Genomic DNA, 17,806 nt, shown 5'->3' with positions numbered 1-17,806 from the left:
AGGTCATCGGATAAGTTTCGATGATACCGAAAAGTTGTTTCGGGATACACCATTAAGTCAAATTGGTTTCGGCACATGCCTGATAATTCTTGGAGGATGCCAGAATCATTCTGGAAGCTTTTTGGAATTTTCTGAGATAAAAACCGGAAATGTTCCGGAGCTGCCGGAGCCACTTCAGATGCGTTTCGCAGATGAAAATCACTAAAACCGGAATTCTTTCGGAACGCGTTGAAAATCATTTTAGTGGGTACTGGAAATGTTCTTAGCCCACATAAATATTTTCAGTTCGATCAGACGCTGAAAAATGTCGTCGTGAATAGTGAAAATCAGCTTTATGGTTACTTTATGGAAAGCCACCTTTTGGGGCTTTGCTCCAAAAGATCTTGGGGATGACATGGATGGATAGGAGCCATTTTTTGGGCCCCTCATGGGGGTGTGGCCGGCCACATGGGGTATCCCCCCTTGGGGACCCTCTTGTTCCTTGGTTTCACTCCTAGGTCCTTGTGGAAGGACTTCATTCATGTGCATTTTGGGTTTTTTGTGAAACTACCCTACCCCCTTGGGATTTCCTATAAATAGAGGTGGAGGGGCAGCCCTCCACAATCATCCCTTGCTCTCATACACATGCCATGCATTATCTGGCTTCTTCTCTCCCTCCCACGAAAAGAGTTTCGTCGAGCCGTAAGGCTGTCTGGGTTCCGGCAGGAACTAGTTCTGGACGGCGAAGCCCTGCCGGATAGATGACACCGTATGTGTGCAACTCTGTAGAGAGATTGTAGTTTCGGTCTTAGTTCGTGAGTGCCTCCCGAAGGGCTGTCCGTGTGACCGTCCGAGTTTCGAAGGTCCTCCCGAAGGGCTGTCCGAGTGACCGTTCGAGTTTCGAAGGTCCTCCCGAAGGGCTGTCCGCGACACCGTCCGGGGGGCTGTTCGACCGCCTCCCGGAGGGCTGTCTGAGGAGCAGATGAGGGTATACATCCTCGCGGTTGGGAGGTTGTAAATCCTAGCTGCGGGGATCTGCACCGCCGATCGTCATCGACTCTACTTCCCGCTGCGCTACGAGTCGGTAACGAAAAAGATCAAACCATGTATGCAGTCTCCATAGTGGTCCTGGGCTGGTGCGTAGGTCAGAAAATTTTTGTTTTCTGTCGCGTTACCCTACAGCAATTGGTAAAACCAAAGTTGGGCCTTGCTGGAGGAGTTTTATTCAAGGCGAACTGTCAAGGGGGTCCCATAAATCACCCAACCGCGTAAGGAACGCAAACTCAAGGAACATAATACTGGTATGACGGAAACTAGGGCGGCAAGAGTGGAACAAAACACCAGGCATAAGGCCGAGCCTTCCACCCTTTACCAAAATATATAGATGCATTAATTAAAATAAGAGATATTGTGATATCCCAACATATCCATGTTCCAACATGGAACAAACTTCAACTTCACCTGCAACTAGCAACGCTATAAGAAGGGCTGAGCAAAAGCGGTAACTTAGCCAAACAACGGTTTGCTAGGAAAGGATGGTTAGAGGCTGACATGGCAATATGGGAGGCATGATATAGCAAGTGATAGGTAGCGCAGCATGGCAATAGAACGAACAACTAGCAAAGCAAAGATAGAAGTGATTTCGAGGGGTGGTCATCTTGCCTGCAAGGTTCTCAGAGTTGTCGAAAGCTTGATCCTCGTAAGCGTACTCAACAGGTTCCTCGTTCACGAACTCGTCTCCCGGCTCTACCCAAGACAAGAACACAAGCAACGGAACCACAATCAATCATGGAAAAATGCACAAACAACATGATGCAATACATGAATGATATGCAAGATATAATATGCGATGCATATGCGTGCTCCGGAAGGAAAATGATGAACAAGGCAGAAACTTGGCAAACCAAGCATGCCACTGGAAAGATGAGATGATTTCGGTTGAAATCGATATAAAGATCACCGGAAACGGATGCACGGTTTGCAAATGGCAAGCAAAACAAGAATGACACGAATCTGTGACTAACAGCATGATAGCACTTAGAATGCAACAAGTAACAATGCTACAGCACTCCAACATATCAAAAAAGCATATGACAGTAATCTACAGGAGATTCTTGACAAAAGATGAACACTGAGCTATGGCTAGTTCACAACATGACAAACTCAAACAAGCATGGCAAAAGTGCAAAAGATAACAGGTTCACAGACTTAGAGAAATTACTGGACATGTCTGAAACAGCATCAGGTAGCAATGTTCAGAACACGAAATCAACATGCTACAGGAACTTAACATGGCAAAACAAGGCATGGAAGTATTCTACTAAATGCATATGACAAAAGTCCCTTACATACCATAAGCCAACAACGCTAAGAAGATATGATGGCAACCAGGTAAACATAGCAAGTTTCGTTATCAGGTTTCAGACTTAGCAGAAAACAGAGCATGGCAGAAACAATAATATAAGGCCATCTTGGTGAGCTTGATTCACTCACCACAAAACAATGCATGACAAAAAAAACATACCTACAGCAATATGGCAAGTTTATGAAGCTATCCATGGCAAGAACAAAAGCATAGCATGTATGGATCAACTACAACAAGCTTGGCAAAATTGAATAACACGTAAACAATCTCTCAGAAATATTTTATAGCAAACGTAGAGTAAGATTAAGTCATGCTATGGCACTCCATAATTGCAAAAAAGGGCAGGAATGGATCAACTACAACAATAGCTACAAAATATCCTTAATGAACATCTACAAAATATGCATGGATCTTTCTGTAGCATCAAGTTTATATGGCAACAAAATAACAGCAGACAAAGACAGAGAAAATACTAAGTCCCTGAAATCAGAAACATTATGGAGCCTAGTTTGCATGCTTGTGCTAGTCACCACAGAGATCACAAAAATACATGGCATACACCACTGGAAAGATGGCATGGCATTAAACAAAACACATGTAGAGCTCATGCCCATAAGATGCACAGATTAAATGATACAAAAATAACAATTCTCCAAGTTCTGCTAAGAACCAGCAGATAACAGCAACTAGCACTCTTGCACCAGAGATTTGGGCATGAAGATGGCCTCTAATGAACATGGTGCAATTGAGAAAAATGAAGAGCATCATGAGGCGAACATTCCGATATATTACACGCGCGAAACGGAGCTATATGCAGAGAGTTATGATGCTAAGAACAAGGGCACATGCTGTAAAAATCACAGGACTTGTCAAAAATCGGGGAAGAAGGAGAAGTCAACCTTAGGTCAAACCAGATCGGATCGGGGCTAGGGAGCTCGAGCTGCTGCCGGCGCTCGACCGGAGGGAGAGGGCGGCGGCCGGAGGAGAGGAGGCGACCGGCGAGGCGACGGCGGCGGCGGGGCACGGCGACGGCGCGGCGAGGCGGCGCGGCGACGGCGGCGGCGCACGGAGGCGGTGCGGAGGCGCGCGCGGGAGGCCTCGGGCGCGGGGGCGGGTGCCTCGGGCGGCGGCGGTTCGGGCCCCGCGGGCCGAAACCGGGCCCGCGGCGGCGCGCGGTGGGAACGGCGGCGGCGGGGACAGGTGGCGCGACGGAATTCGTCGGGGACGGCGGCGCGGACACGTCCGGCGGCGGGGTATTTTGTCCGAGCGCGAGGTGGAAGAAGGTTAGGGTTGATCTGCGAACGTTTTCGGGAGGGGATGCATATATATAGGTAGAGGGAGCTAGGAGAGTCCAAATGAGGTGCGGTTTTCGCCCACACGATCGTGATCGAACGACCTAGAGCATGGAAGAGATTTTGGTGGGTTTTGGGCTGTTTATAGAGGGGGTTTTGCTGGAACACACAGAAGGCATCTGCGGTTACCCGGTTAACCGTTGGAGTACCAAACGACCTCCAAATGGAACGAAACTTGACCAGTGGTCTACCGGTGGTATACCAAGGCCACTTGACAAGCCTCGGTCCATTCACGAGAAAGTTTGTCACCCGCTCACGAAAGAAAACAAGAGGGGTGCACCGGAGGAGATGGGAGCGCCGGATTGCAAAACGGACAACGGGGAAAATGCTCGGATGCATGAGACGAACACGTATGCAAATGCAATGCACATGATGACATGATATGAAATGCATGACATGAACAAAATACAAAATGACAAACAAAACCCGACCACGAAGGGAATATCATAACACATAGCCGGAAATGGCAAGAGTTGGAGTTATGAATATGGAAAGTTACATCCGGGGTGTTACAGACGTGCCAATAAAAACCGCCTCGCAACACATGCAGTGGCAGGCTCGGAAAAACGGCTCGTCATGACCAGACCACGGCAGTACGTCACGTTATGAAAAGCTGTCAGCAGATTAGATTTGTGGAAATATTATTCTCTCTACGGTGGTATGTGGAATTTGTTTTGCAGAGCCGGACACTATCCTTGTGTTCAAAAACTTCTGTGGAATATTCGGAGGAGGAACCCGCCTTGCAATGACGAAGACAATCTGCGTGCCGTACTCATCGTCATTGAAGCCTGGTTCAGGGGCTACTGAGGGAGTCCTGGATTAGGGGGTCCTCGGACAGCCGGACTATATCCTTTGACCGGACTGTTGGACTATGAAGATACAAGATTGAAGACTTCGTCCCATGTCCGGATGGAACTCTCCTTGGCGTGGAAGGCAAGCTTGGCAATACGGATATGTAGATCTCCTCCCTTGTAACCGACTCTGTGTAACCCTAGCCCCCTCCGGTGTCTATATAAACCGGAGGGTTTTAGTCCGTAGGACAACAACAATCATACCATAGGCTAGCTTCTAGGGTTTAGCCTCTACGATCTCGTGGTAGATCAACTCTTGCAATACTCATATCATCAAGATCAATCAAGCAGGAAGTAGGGTATTACCTCCATCGAGAGGGCCCGAACCTGGGTAAACATTGTGTCCCCTGCCTCCTGTTACCATCCGCCTTAGACGCACAGTTCGGGACCCCCTACCGAGATCCGCCGGTTTTGACACCGACAAGTAGCCCTCATACAATGCCAATCCCAGGAACCGGTCCACGCAAGACGCACACGACTACGCTACTGAAAAGAGAGCACAGAAAGATCTGAGTACAACGCACGCAGTGTCCTAAAACACCTAAGCTCCACGACAGTGCTCTCACGAGGGATAACGGCGATAATTGTCACCGCTGCTGAGTCCACCACGAACAAGGTTTTTCACTCGGGACCGTGACAGGGAGAGGATCACCATGATGATGTCTTCAAGAAGAGACAGACACCCGCGAGCTTCGCCGTCTTCGGTGATAAAGCACAGAGCTTTCGCTCGGCAACTCCCCCATGCCTCGGAACTCCAGATCCGAATTCGGGCGCCTCCACTGCTAGTGCCAGAGAGTGCCCCCGAGCCACCCTCCGCTCCCCCTCTCGCCACCCACACGACCAAGAGAGAAAGCCATTACTGTCACCATGCCCGCGGAAGAGCTAACCACGCAGACCGCAATCTGGGGCCGCCATCTCGGCATCCATGTTTGAGACACCACTCACCGCCCACATCATGGTGAACCCACCACGATAGCAATAGTAAAAGGTGTCTCCTTTCACTCCTACACTACAGGAATCAGGCACTTTGCCATCCGCCATGGCTGACGGCAAAGGCATGCCTGGCTGACAGCAAAGGCCTTTGCCGTCCACGAGCAGACGACAACATGCCGGCTGAATAGGCTACGGTGAAGGGCTCTTTGTCGTCTGCTGACGGACGGCAAAGATGAAACGCTCTTTGCCGTCTGGACGGCAAAGAGCCCGGACGGCACAAGTGCCAGGTTAGGTCCGTTAAGGGGTTAACGGCGTGCTTTGCCGTTCGCTGGCATTCGGCAAAGACAATTGCACATTTGCAGTCTGCCAGCAGACGGCAAAGTAGCAAAATAGGCCAGCCCCCAGGTGCTGCCATGTGTCAAGCTATGTCGTCCGCTAGCGGACGGCAAAGGTGCAACGCTCTTTGCCCTCCGCCAGCTAATGGCAAAGTAACCAAATAGGCCAGCCAGTGCCCCAGGTTGCACAGGTAGCTGCCATGTGGTAGATTTGCCGTCTGCTGGCTGATGGCAAAGCTCTTTGCCGTCTGCCAGCGGACGGCAAAGAGCCTGTATAGCCCCTAATTTACTTTTTTTGTTATATCCTTGCATTTTCAAAAGACATGAATTATATATATAGTTTCAACCTCAAACGTAGCCCATGTATGCATCATCTAGCACTCCATCAACGCAACAAAACACATAGAGTATTAAAACGTCCAATACATACATAGTTTCACGGACTTCATCAACATACATACATAGTTTCACGGGGTTATTCAACATACATTGTTTATCAACACAAAATCAAAACAGAAGCTAAAACTAGCAATCCATCAGTCCAGCTTCTATGAAGTGAATCAAATCTGCAAAAATGGGAGTAAGCAAGTTAGAAGAAGAAGAAGAAGAAGAACAAGAAGAAGAAGAAGAACAAGAAGAAGAAGAAGAAGAAGAAGAAGAAGGAGAAGAAGGAGGAGGAGGAGGAGGAGGAGGAGGAGGAGGAGAAGAAGAACAAGAAGAAGAAGAAGAAGAAGGTTTTTACCCTTTTCCTTCTCATTCTTCTTCTTTTATTCTTTCTATTTCTTCTCTTTCTTCTTCTATTCTTTCTTTTTCTCCTCTTCCTTGTTTTTCTTCTTCTCATTCCTTATTTGTGTCATTTGAGAGCTTACATAGGTAATTATGCCATTTTTAGCTAACTCAGCTTATTATTGGCTAGTTAGTGTCTACTGCTACTACAAGTGCTGCTGCTGCTGCTAGTTAAGATGGATGGCCATAATGTTCTATCTAGACTAGAAGGTTTCATCATCATAGGTAAAAGAAAAGAAGAAAAAGAAAAAAATCTAGAGGCCAACAAAACAAAACAAAACGGACATGATAGTACTAGTTTCTTCCGAGGAACAAAATTACTGCAAAGGAGAAGAAGCTAGATATTGATGAAGCCAAGTTTGTTCCAGGTCAGAAGAAATGCTGCTGATTATAAACTCTTGTGATGGTGATATGCTGGAAATTACTAGCATCAATGCCGGATTCCTCGCAAGGTGGATGGGGATTTGCGATTCGACATGCTTCTTCAGGGTATTTTGTTTAAAGAGATAAAAATGCCTTTCTTGTATTACATTTTTCTATTTTAAGGTTGCACATGCTCTTATCTACCAGCATCCGATTCGGTGAAACATGGACTCAATCCCCAAGCCGTATGGTCCAAGACTTGGTGCACTCAGGTTAATGGAAGAATAAAGATGTTCCATGTCAAAAATAAATAAAAGTGCTAGTAGTTTCCATAACTTTGGAGAAGAAATAATGTTACTACATTGATTCATTAATTCATGTTTATAATCAAAGACAAGCCCATTGCCTTGCATCCTCTTTCAGTAGAGTACTACAGTTGTTAGTCTCAGGCTACATGCAAGTCTGATTTGATGAATCAGCAACACTAAACATTCCATACATACACCACCAATCTCAGTCTATCAAACCAAAAAATACCAAAACAAGCAAACTAGCAGCAACACATGGCCATCACCATTTACAGCAATGAATAGTAGAAAAAAATATCACCTTGGAGGATGGTCGGAGGGAGGGTGGAGGGGCTTCCGCGGAAAGGGTGGTGGCGGCGCGGCCTGGCTCCGGCGGCGGGGCGGGTGGAGGGGCCACCGCGGGAAGGGTGGCGGCGGCGCGGGTGCAGGGGCCGCCGCAGGGCCACCGTGGACTGGCTCCGGCCATTGGGTGGGGCGGGGCGGGCTCAGTGGCCTTGTTCCGGGGGCGGGGCGGTGGGGCGACAGGGTGGTGGGGCAACGGGGCGACGGCGGGTGGTTCGAGCGACGGGGCGGTGGGGCGACGGGGCAGTGGCGGGTGGGGTGACGGGGCGGTCGAGCGACGAGGCGGTCGGGCAACAGGGCGACGGGGGGTGGGGCGGCGGGGCGGTGGGGCGACGGTGGGGCGGCGGGGCAGTGGGGCGACGGGGCGGCGGCGGTGGTCGTCGGGGAGGAAAAGGAGAGAAAGAGAGAAAGGGCGACGGCAGGGCCACGGCCCGTTAGTTAAATTGAACCTTTGTCGTCCGCTACACCTTTGTCGTCCGCCTTCTTGCTCTTTGTCGTCTGCTAGCAGATGGCAAAGAGGGGTGCCGTTAGGGTTTACCAGCCAGTGGGCCAACCCCCCCCCCCTCCTCTTTGCCGTCTGCTAGCAGACGGTAAAGCTTCATTGTCGTCTCCTAGCGGACAGCAAAGAGGTGGCTGATGGCAAAGCCATCCTTTGCCGTCAGCCATCTCTTTGTCGTCTGTTTTTTGGTAGCTGATGGCAAAGCCATCCTTTACCGTCCGCTAGCTGACGGCAAAGAAGTGGCTGGCGGCAAATCTTCTAATTCCAATAGTGCTAGCCTGACATCAGTCGCAGAGTCTCGGTCGACACCTCCATAGTAGAAAATGCCCACGCATGCGTCTCTAGCCAGTCCTGGTGGACCGGGGGAGACACAACCCCGTCACTACCATGGCTCCCGCAAAGGCCTCACAGTTTCCGTCTAGTTTGCGGAAATTTGACAATTGAATTGATCCGCAAACAGATAGTTTGCCGTGTTTGATGACAAATTTCGGTCGGAGTGCTCGATTTGAATGAACGCGGGCGTTTTAAGGGGAGATGCCCTTCCTGTTTCTTTGTAGTACATCCACAAGGATCCAGTCCGGTTCCGGCACGATGTCCATCCTCTACGTCTGGTGCCACGACTCGGAGCAGTCTCGCCACCGAAGCGTTTAAGATAAAATCAGATTGAAACGCCTCCTCCTCTGCCTCTGTCTCACTAGTGCTAGGAGTTTCCCCGCCGACAAATCTGCTCCGGTCTGCTCCCCTCACCGCCAGCCACCATGATGCACTACTTATACCAGCAGGAGATCCAGCGGGAGAACCGGCGGCGGCGCCTCCTGCTCTGGCAGATGGAGGAAGGCCGCGCCGACCTGCTCAACTGGCCTCTCTGATCCAGCGCGAAGTAGTGGCGGAGCCAGAACTTTTGTGGAGCCTGGGCAAGTTGTGCCTAAGTGTATAATCTAGAAAAAAATGAAATTCGAGTATTCTGATACACATCATATAAGATAGCACCAAACTTCTAAACCACAAAACCACTTTAATAATGAAGTAAAAACATAAATGTAATAGTCACAAAAACTGTAATTTTAAAATGAACTAATATATAATATATCAATATCCATTTCATAGACCATATAAAGTTCGATCTTTGCTGTCAAGGACCAGCGAGCCCGAGCAAGTGCCCAAGCTCGCTGGGCGGTGGCTCCGCCACTGGCGCGGACGATATGTGCACTACCTTAGAGCATCTCCAACAGCCGCTCAACGCGTGGCGCACTAAAAACCAGTTTGCAGCGCGCCGATCGGCTGGTTTGGCACGGCGGGCAGCGCTGGCTCCAACAGCCGCGGTAAAATGCAGCGCGTGCGCGTAGCTCCAGAAGTGCGCGTTCATAGATATTTTGTCACCATACATAGTTCATAGCATAGATAAAAACAATACAAAGATATTTTACATAGTTCATAGCATAGATAAAAACGATACAAAGATATTTTACATAGTTCATAGCATAGATAGATAAAAAGAACTACGGTGGAACTACATAATTAAACTACGGTGCAACTAGATAAACTACGGTGCAACTAGAACTACTCCGAGTCGTCCTCATCATCACCCTCGCTGGTGTTGTCTGAGGTAGAGATCCACACGTCCTCCCAACGTTCATCGTCGGACATGAAGAACGACTTCCCACCGGCGTTGACGAGATCGCACTGCGATATGGTCAGTGCCTTCCGCCGACGCCGGTCCGCCCACTCCGCGCGGCGCTTTGCCGTCCTCTCCGCCTAGAAGGCGCGCTCATTGGCGACGTCCTCCGGGTGGCACCGGTGCCACTCCGCCATGGCTCGCTCGCCCTCCTTGGCGATGAGGAGGCGGCGCTGCCGCCGACGGTGCTTCGCACAGTTCAGGTCCGTGATAAGACGAGGAGGAGGGGTGACGGCCTGCGCCTGCTCGCGCGTGCAGACATCGCGGAAGTTCATCTGCGAGGGAGGCCTCTCTAGGCGCCATGCCGCCGCGTCGTACGCGCGGGCGGCCTCGTGCGCGGTCTCGAACGTGCCGAGGCCGAGCCGGACGTCGCCGGACCGGATCTCGGCGTAGTACGCGCCGGAGGGGCGCTCGCGGATGCCGCGGTAGCCCGAAGTTCCTCGGCGGCGCGGCGGCATGGTGGCGCGGTGGTGGCGGGGCGCTGAAGCGGGAAGCAGAGGAAGCGGTGAGAAAGCAGTGGAAGCGACGAGGAGACGGGGGAAACTCGCGCGTGGCGAGCACCGCAATTTATAGGCGCGCCGGAAGCAGTGCGCCAAATCTACCGCGCGACCGACAGCTTTCTCCCGCGCGCGCGCGCAAACGTTTACCACGCGCTTGTTTCCTGCCTCCGCTGGAGCGCGCGAAAACTTCCCGCGCGCGCTAAATGGGCATTTTACCCCACGCGCATCTTTTGGCGCGACGGTTGGAGCATCTCCAGCCGCGCCCCCAACAGGCTCTCCTCAAGCGATTTTTCAGCGCCGGTGCCCAAAAATCGACCTAGTCGCGCCCCAGGAGGCCGTTCTTCGCCGGTTTGGGCTGAAACTGGCGCCGGTGGAACCAGGCCGAAAGAGCCGCGGGCCCGCCAAGTCAGCGACACGCGCCTCGTCTTCCCTCAAAACGCCTCGGTTTCCCGTGGGGAATCAATGGCAAGGCTGTCGGCGGTGCGGCGACGGGCGGTGCGGCGGCGCCTCCCCTCCCGCCACGCGTACACACGGCGCGGGGTTATAAAACCAGCGCCTCCCTCTCGCCTCTGGCCACACCAGCCGCCGCCGAGCTCTGCCTCTCTGCCTCTCTCCCTGTCCATCGACGTTCCTCCCCTTCCCTCTCTGCCCAAGCCCAAACCGATGGCCGAGCGCTTCCCCGGTGACGCGGCGGCGGCCAACGGCTTCGGCCGCCGCTCGCTCCACGAGTGGGAGGCGTACCTCTTCTTCGAGGCGAACATCCCGGCGCCACCGGACATGCGCGCTGGGCCGACGGGGTGGAGGCTCAGCAACAGGGGCGTCCCCATCCCCCCGGTGCCCGACGTCGACGCGCGCCCGGCCATCTTCGCCGCCGAGGTCGACCGCGTGCGGGCGTCCCTGACGGAGGAGCAGCGGGCCCTCCCCCAGTACGCCGCCGACAACCACGCGTCGTGGGCGGCGTACTTCCAGCGCCGACAGGCGCAGCGGCTGGCGTCCACCAACGGGGCGCCGGTGGTGGGGGCACCAAGAACAGCGAGGGGCGCCGCCTATCGTGTGGCACCCCCGGCCGCACCCTCCACGAGGTACTCCAGTACCTCGAGGGCGGCAATGACCCGCCGTTGGCATACCTTGCCGCGGCGGCCGCCCCCCTCCCCCCTCCCCCCGTCGGAGCACCGGGCAATGGATGCCCAGGAGGTTCGGCTCCTCCTCGTCTTCCTCCTCTCAATCCTCCTCCCGCTCCTCTTCCCATTCCTCCGGCTCGCCGGCGGTGTTCGGCGTCAAGGCCAAGCCCGCAGCGGAGATGCCGCTCGGCCGGCGCACCCGCAGCGCCGGCATCGTCATCAATGAGGGCGGCAGGCGCGCCTCCTCCTCGGCTCCTCCATGCTACGTCAAGCCAAAGATGGATCCAGGCCTCGCCGCCGTCAAGACGGAACCGGGGCTCCCCATCGTGAAGACGAAGCCCGGGCTCGCCGGCGGCGTCAAGGAGGAGCTCGACGACGCGGCGGCCCTGAAGTGGGCGCGCGACGACTGGGCGCAGACGGAGCTGCAGCGCCAGCGCCTCGCCTATGAGCGGTTCGAAGCTCGGCGCCGTGGCCGGGACAAGGGAGGCGTCGTCGTCCTCGACGACAGCGACAACGACGCGCCGCCGCCACAAGTCGACGCCGGGCAGGGGTCCAGCAGGGGCGGCCGCGGCCGCGGCAAGGAGGAGAAGGCCGCCGCCGACGACGACGAGGATGGCAGCAACATCGGCGACTTCGCCGCGCTCAGCGACTTCTTCGCCCCTTAGTTGCATTTTTTTAAATAGCTTATGTAATGTCGAATATGTCGAATATATGTCCAGTTTACCGAACTTAGCCGAATATTTTGTCCAATTTATCAAACTTTGCCGAATTTCTTTTTTTTTTTAAACAACCGCGTCTGGGGGCGACCCTAAGGCCGGCGGCTGGGAACCCGCTCGCCCCCACGCTGATTTTGGCGCCGGCTCGCTCCCAGGGGCTAATTTTACGCGCCCCTTGGGGGGCCAACGGTTGGAGATGCTCTTAGGATCATCACCAGGGTACGTCAATCACCACCATCTATCCATCTATATTTTTCTATCTAATAAGTAAGTATTGAATTTGTATGCTGAATTGCTTTTTTCAATTGCAGTGCGGTACGGCCGTGCTGGGCCTGGCGATTCTAGTCTACGTGTTGGTGCTCAAGTACAGGTACCACCTGCCCGAGCTGCAGGATCCCATTGACATCATGACATGGGGGCGTGTGTGTTTATACTCCTTCCGTCCCATAATATAAAAACGTTTTTAACACTAGACGGAGGGAGTAGCTCTCTGCTTCATGCCATCTGGCTACCTCTGTACCCAAGACTAATTAACCCACATCCAAACTTTGCTTCTTGCTTGCTTGCTTGGAAGATTAGCTAGGCATGTTCATCATCTCCCTAGGACAAGTCTTCTTTCAGGCAGCAATTTGCGAGTCAGAAATATGAACCGTTGAGGAGCAACCAATCAGCCATCTGTGTGTTTACATTACATGCATGGCTCGTGCCTAGATATATACGTAGACTACTGCTGGTGCATCATTATCTCTTTCTCTTCGTAAGGTTCTTATATTTGAACGGCTGAATATACACCTCTGTTGTCACAACTCACAAGTAGAACGCCCAAGAAGAAAAACACACTCTCTGAACCCAGTTACAACGAATGCAAACCCCGGAAGAAAAACAAAAGCTCTCAGTGTGTTGTTGGCTTGTTGCTCGCGTGACCTGTGTCTCTGTGAGCCTCTCAGTCCTGTGTAAGTGCATTTTACAATGTTGAATGGAGTATGTTTCAAGTCAGACTGTCACAGCTCGGAGCGTCTCAAGTAGGCAGTTACCAGGACGCCGGTGACCGCAGCCGCGCTGGCCACAATTCCCAGCCCGAGGGACGATGGCCAGCCTCTCCGGGGCATCGGAGTATCTACAGGCAACGAGGAAACGGACACCGGCCAGGTCTCGGTCTCGGACCCGTCCTCCATGTGCAGCCTCAGAACCTGAAACAGAGAAACGAAATATCAAAAAAGAAAGAAATTGTTGTAAGCCTCACATTAAATTACTACGGAAACTAAGTTGCAAGAACAAGTTAAAAAACGTTCTAGCTGTTGCGCATAGCTAGCAAGGATGCAGATCAAGTTACTGTTCCAGAAAAGATGAGTAAAATCAAACCTTCCATCTGGCTGATCTGGCATGCTCAATTGCCGCAATGAGGTCACCATCGGTAGCCAGAAGAACCCTGTCACCTTCATCATCATCGTACTGTTTGAAATAGTGGTAAGTGAGATGTGAAAATATAGGTCCACAAATCCTACTTATAAATTCCCTGTCTACTTGTCCTGTTGCTCACTTGAAGGAAGGGGAACACAGTACTGCATAAGCAAAGCTCAACCTCTTACCAGAAGATTTACAGTCGCCTTCTCGTTTTCCGTTCCCAATCTGTATGCAACAGCAGAAACAAGCTCATCCAAGCTCTCTGAAACTGCAGAAAGGAGGACCATGATCAGAAGTTCAGGCAGGCGAAGGCAAGCACAATTTATAACACCTCATCAGTAAACCAGAGTCAGGAAAGTAAGATGAGAAATGCACCAACCGCAACTGAATCTGTGCATCCGTCCTTTCCTGTCTTCAATTTTGAAAGAGAATGCGTTGCCAACATAAGGGGGTGTATGCTTCCCTTCAGCACTGTCTGACGCTGCCGTACGAGATTCTTCACTGCACTACATAACAAAAGACTGATCAAATGATCTTAAGAAATGAAAGAGCATAAGCAAACAGACAAATAACAAACCTATGCTCGTCATATTCCTCTGCTGGATGCACTGCAAGAGCTGAATCCCAAAACTTCTGAACCATAGCATTTGCCACATCGTTTCGTCCGGAGGCTCCCTCGACCTAACGAAAACACGATGAGATGCTGCAAGTTAATGAAATGTGTAGTAACCTCCCTTGGTTGTGAAAATACAATTCATTCTTACCATGGAGATGCTTGCGTGGGTTAACTGTAGAGCATCCAAACAGGCCACAATCTGTCCTCCTATTCAAAGATTTAACTGAGACATGTACATAGAAAGGAACTTCTCTTTACTGTTAGAATTCAGTAGTACTTGCTTTTGTTTGCAACAGGAATATGGCGAAATTTGCCATCTTGCATTGACTGTAGAGCCTCGAGGATTGATGTGTCCAGTGTGGCACAACCAGGGCTTGCAGTCATAACCTTTGGAAAGATTACAGCATATTCAATCAACTAGTACAAAGAAAAAAGAAACAAAACCATGGTCGCTCAAAATCTGGGCGCTTCAGTTTTTTTTTTTTTACCATACCTTTTCTACAAGGGTCACCTCTGGGGACAGACTTTGTGCCACTACTCGCAAGACCAAATCCATGGAGCTGCAGAATACATACCAGAAATATATCCTACTATCTTAGTGATAGTACTTGACAAATAGTTGAAATGGGAAAATTTAAAATGTACACGACTTAACAAAGAACATACGTGAGGATCCCTTGCAATATGTTCCCTGTCATGACAACCACTGAGTTAACTCGGTATTCTCGCATCTTTTTGGCCGCCACAGTTACTAGATCGAAAGGAGATACCACTGGAACACTGCAAAGGGTAAGCGGTGGAAATATTCAGTCATAACAATAACAGCAAAAAACGGCATCACGCATTTTCCTGGCAGTAGCAATTTGACCTGCTATTTTCAGTTATGATAGTTGACAGGGAAGGCTTGAACATCTGGTCTCGAAGATTTTCTATGAATGCGTGTGGACCTGAAGTAAGGACCCAAACTATAACATCAGCTAGTTAACAAAAGATATCTGAATGGAATGCATCGTGGGTGGTCTTGAAAATTGAAATGAGTAGCCAGCCTAATGATACTAAAATAAACTGAAGAAAGAAACCTGCAAATTCATTTCCCCACTGCCGTTCAACACCTTCCATGGCAGCTGCTATAGCACTGCCGTGTTCTGCTGCCTGCTCCATTCTTGAAATTGCACCCCAGAGGAACTTGGTAATGTCCAACATGGCAGTGACTGTACCATGTTCCACTACAGGAAGATGCCTAAATTTGCCTGTACATGAAAGCCGTGTGACTAAAATGAAAATCACAGAGACAAGAAAATGTTTTTCGATAAAGGGTGTTTTATTACTTAAAAGGAGAGACAAGAAATGATATATCTATAAGAATGGCAACAAGGTGTTAGCAAGCAAACATGTCTGGAATTTCTCAAGAGAACATTTCTTGCCTTTGGCTATTAGGCAAGATGCAATAGAAGTTACTTATCATGATCTACCATCGGTTCGAATTGACTACATGATTTCTTTTCTCAAACATATGGTATTGTAGGTTAACTGTCGCCCGTAACTTGAGTCACTGACAAAATGCAATCCTATGATTATTGGAGCAATGCTGACCCATCAGGCTGTAGCTGTACAATCATGATAAACTGAACTTGTTCTCACCCATCGAGGTGCATATCAGTAGCACAACAATGAACCATGGACAACCGATCAGATCACTGGATGGAACTAATTAGTAATGTTCGTACTGAAGGTGAAACTGGTACTGAAGAAAAATAAGGAGATGACCTTGGACCATCTTCTGCAGTGCCTCGGTGGCGGATGAGTTGGACATGACAAAAACCGGAGTCGGCGTCATCACCTTGGCCATGCTCGTTTCCTCGGGCCTCAGACCCTCGGCGATCACTCGACCCGATATGTCCTGCGGAGAAAAGCAAACAAATGCGACATGAAAAACTTGATCCTGATCTCTAATGTCATCATACAAAACCTGACTCCCATGCATCATTGACGATATTACTCTGTTTTTCAACGGTTCCTCCTCCTGATATACATATACTGGTTCTCAGTTGACCTACCTCGGCCGTGACGATGCCGGAGAGCACCCCTTGCGCGTCGGTGAGCAGCGCGGCGTCGGCGCGCCTGGCGGCCATCCTCCGGCACGCCTCCGACACCGCGGTGGCCTCCGGGAGAGTCAGCGCCTTGGTCAGCCGGAGCTGCTTCACCGTCCTCTCCTCCAGCGACCTGTGCGGTACACATCAATCTTCAGAATCGAAAGCAAGGGGCGGCTGGTAAGGACGATCGGAGGCGTGCGTGCGTGCGTACGGGGGTGGCGCCTGGGCAGGCTTGGAGCTGGTGGAGGCGGCCGCGGCGGCCTTCCCATTGGCAGCGGCAGGGGCGAGGGTGGGGGTGGGCGGCCTGCGGCGGAGGAAGGCGGCGTGGTGCCGGCGAGGCTGCGGCGCGGCCATCGGCATCCGGCGGTGGCGGCGGCGATCGCGGGTCTGGTTTGAAATGGAGTTGAAGGCAAGGAAGACAGAGTTAGCGGGGAGCAGAGCAGGTCAGAAGGACGGGAAGCGCGTCGCGTGCTGCTGCAGCGGACGTGGAGGAGCTGGTCCGGGTGGGGCCGTCGGGGCTTCCGTGGCGTGTCACTGGTCCGTGGGGTCCGGAAGCTGTGGGGTCTGTGAGTCGGTGAGGTACGCGCGGAACGACCAGAAGGTGCGCGCGCAGGTCGTTGAGTCCGTCCAACCCGTCCGGATGCTCTGTGGGTACCAACCATACGGCCTTGTCCGTAACGGCGGCCCACCGGATGTAATGGTGTGTCATATTACTCCCTTCATTTGAAATTAAAAATAGATATTTTAGATTTGTTTCCGATCAAACTTGTTTAATATTGTTAGTGTTTCTCTATCCCTCTTCCGTTCACGGCGGTTAGGGCACTCATCCCCTCCAAGCTTCGTTGGCGAGCCCGTGGATCAACCTCCCCTCCGCATGCCGCTCAGGCGGCCGGTGGCGGGGAGGGGGGGGGGGGGGGGCGGTTTCTTGGCACGGCTAATAGCTTACGTCAGGGTTTTTCTTACAGGGGCAGCGTTTGGGTGGATGGCGCTTCATCTTCGAGGCTCCAACCCTCCTCGAATTCGTTCATTGTGATGAAGTCGACGGAGTTCCGGCGTAGATTCCTGCTATCTCCTTTGGGGACGAGGTTAGGGTTTCTCATCGTGCATGCGGGCCGGCGAGATTTGGTGTCGGGCGCTTCAGATCGATTCAAAGATATAATGGTGATGGCAGTGGCTCTGGGACGATGGTCTTTAGGGGCACATGCATGAAGATTTCCTATCTGTCATCAACCGGGTCAAGCCCGCTCTGGCAGGGGAACAATGAAAGCGGCGCGTTTGTGCCTCATTCTGGTGGTGGTAGTGGTTGTGGAGTGGAGCTGGGTCCTCGATGTAAATCTATGTTTAGGGTGCTTTGTATTTCTTATAAACCTTTATAATAGATCTATGTCCTATTTCACAAAAGAAAACTTGTTCAATACTGTTCAAATTTATAGAATAATATGGTAAATTTTACAACATCTAATGTCACATAGCATGAAAGTATATATTTTATACAAGGAAGCTAATGAAACAGATTTGATGGTCCAGATTTTTTTATGGGAAAAACTTACGGTCTATATATTCATCAA

The 17,806-nt window shown here is 51.3% G+C and overlaps 2 protein-coding genes across 3 annotated transcripts; both read right to left on the bottom strand.

The window, feature by feature from the left end:
* Positions 1-9,868: 9,868 nt before the first annotated feature.
* On the bottom strand, positions 9,869-10,246 carry LOC109764085 (ethylene-responsive transcription factor ERF071-like). Its single transcript, XM_020322926.1, has one exon. It carries the CDS (start codon positions 10,244-10,246, stop codon positions 9,869-9,871), a length of 378 nt encoding a protein of 125 aa, XP_020178515.1.
* A 2,613-nt stretch (positions 10,247-12,859) lies between these two features.
* Positions 12,860-16,362, bottom strand: LOC109764090 (CBS domain-containing protein CBSCBSPB3). Of its 2 annotated transcripts, XM_040404692.3 has the most exons (14): positions 16,203-16,361; positions 15,913-16,045; positions 15,225-15,395; positions 15,014-15,092; positions 14,812-14,925; positions 14,639-14,705; positions 14,427-14,532; positions 14,294-14,352; positions 14,107-14,210; positions 13,909-14,030; positions 13,715-13,797; positions 13,488-13,577; positions 13,160-13,315; positions 12,860-13,074 (listed from the first exon to the last, which is right to left on the bottom strand). In XM_040404692.3, the coding sequence occupies exons 1-14, from the start codon at positions 16,275-16,277 to the stop codon at positions 13,069-13,071; spliced, it is 1,365 nt and encodes a 454-aa protein (XP_040260626.2). In that variant the 5' UTR covers positions 16,278-16,361; the 3' UTR covers positions 12,860-13,068. The 2 variants fall into 2 exon arrangements, with proteins under 2 accessions (XP_040260626.2, XP_020178521.3); XM_020322932.3 differs by having other exon boundaries at positions 12,860-13,315; positions 16,203-16,362.
* Between the last annotated feature and the right edge of the window lie 1,444 nt (positions 16,363-17,806).

This window comes from Aegilops tauschii, chromosome 3 (genome assembly GCF_002575655.3).
Source record: "Aegilops tauschii subsp. strangulata cultivar AL8/78 chromosome 3, Aet v6.0, whole genome shotgun sequence".
Lineage (NCBI taxonomy): Eukaryota > Viridiplantae > Streptophyta > Magnoliopsida > Poales > Poaceae > Aegilops > Aegilops tauschii.
Note: the sequence above shows the minus strand (reverse complement) of the source record. Positions and strands in the feature narration are given on the sequence as shown.

Coding starts and splice junctions, on each gene's coding strand:
- LOC109764085 (XM_020322926.1), bottom strand. CDS start 10,246: ATGCCGCCGCGCCGCCGAGGAACTTCGGGCTACCGCGGCATCCGCGAG.
- LOC109764090 (XM_020322932.3), bottom strand. CDS start 16,277: ATGGCCGCCAGGCGCGCCGACGCCGCGCTGCTCACCGACGCGCAAGGG. Junction 16,046..16,202: donor CCGGCATCGTCACGGCCGAG/GTAGGTCAACTG, acceptor TTTTCTCCGCAG/GACATATCGGGTCGAGTGAT. Junction 14,353..14,426: donor TATTCCTGTTGCAAACAAAA/GCAAGTACTACT, acceptor ATCTTTGAATAG/GAGGACAGATTGTGGCCTGT.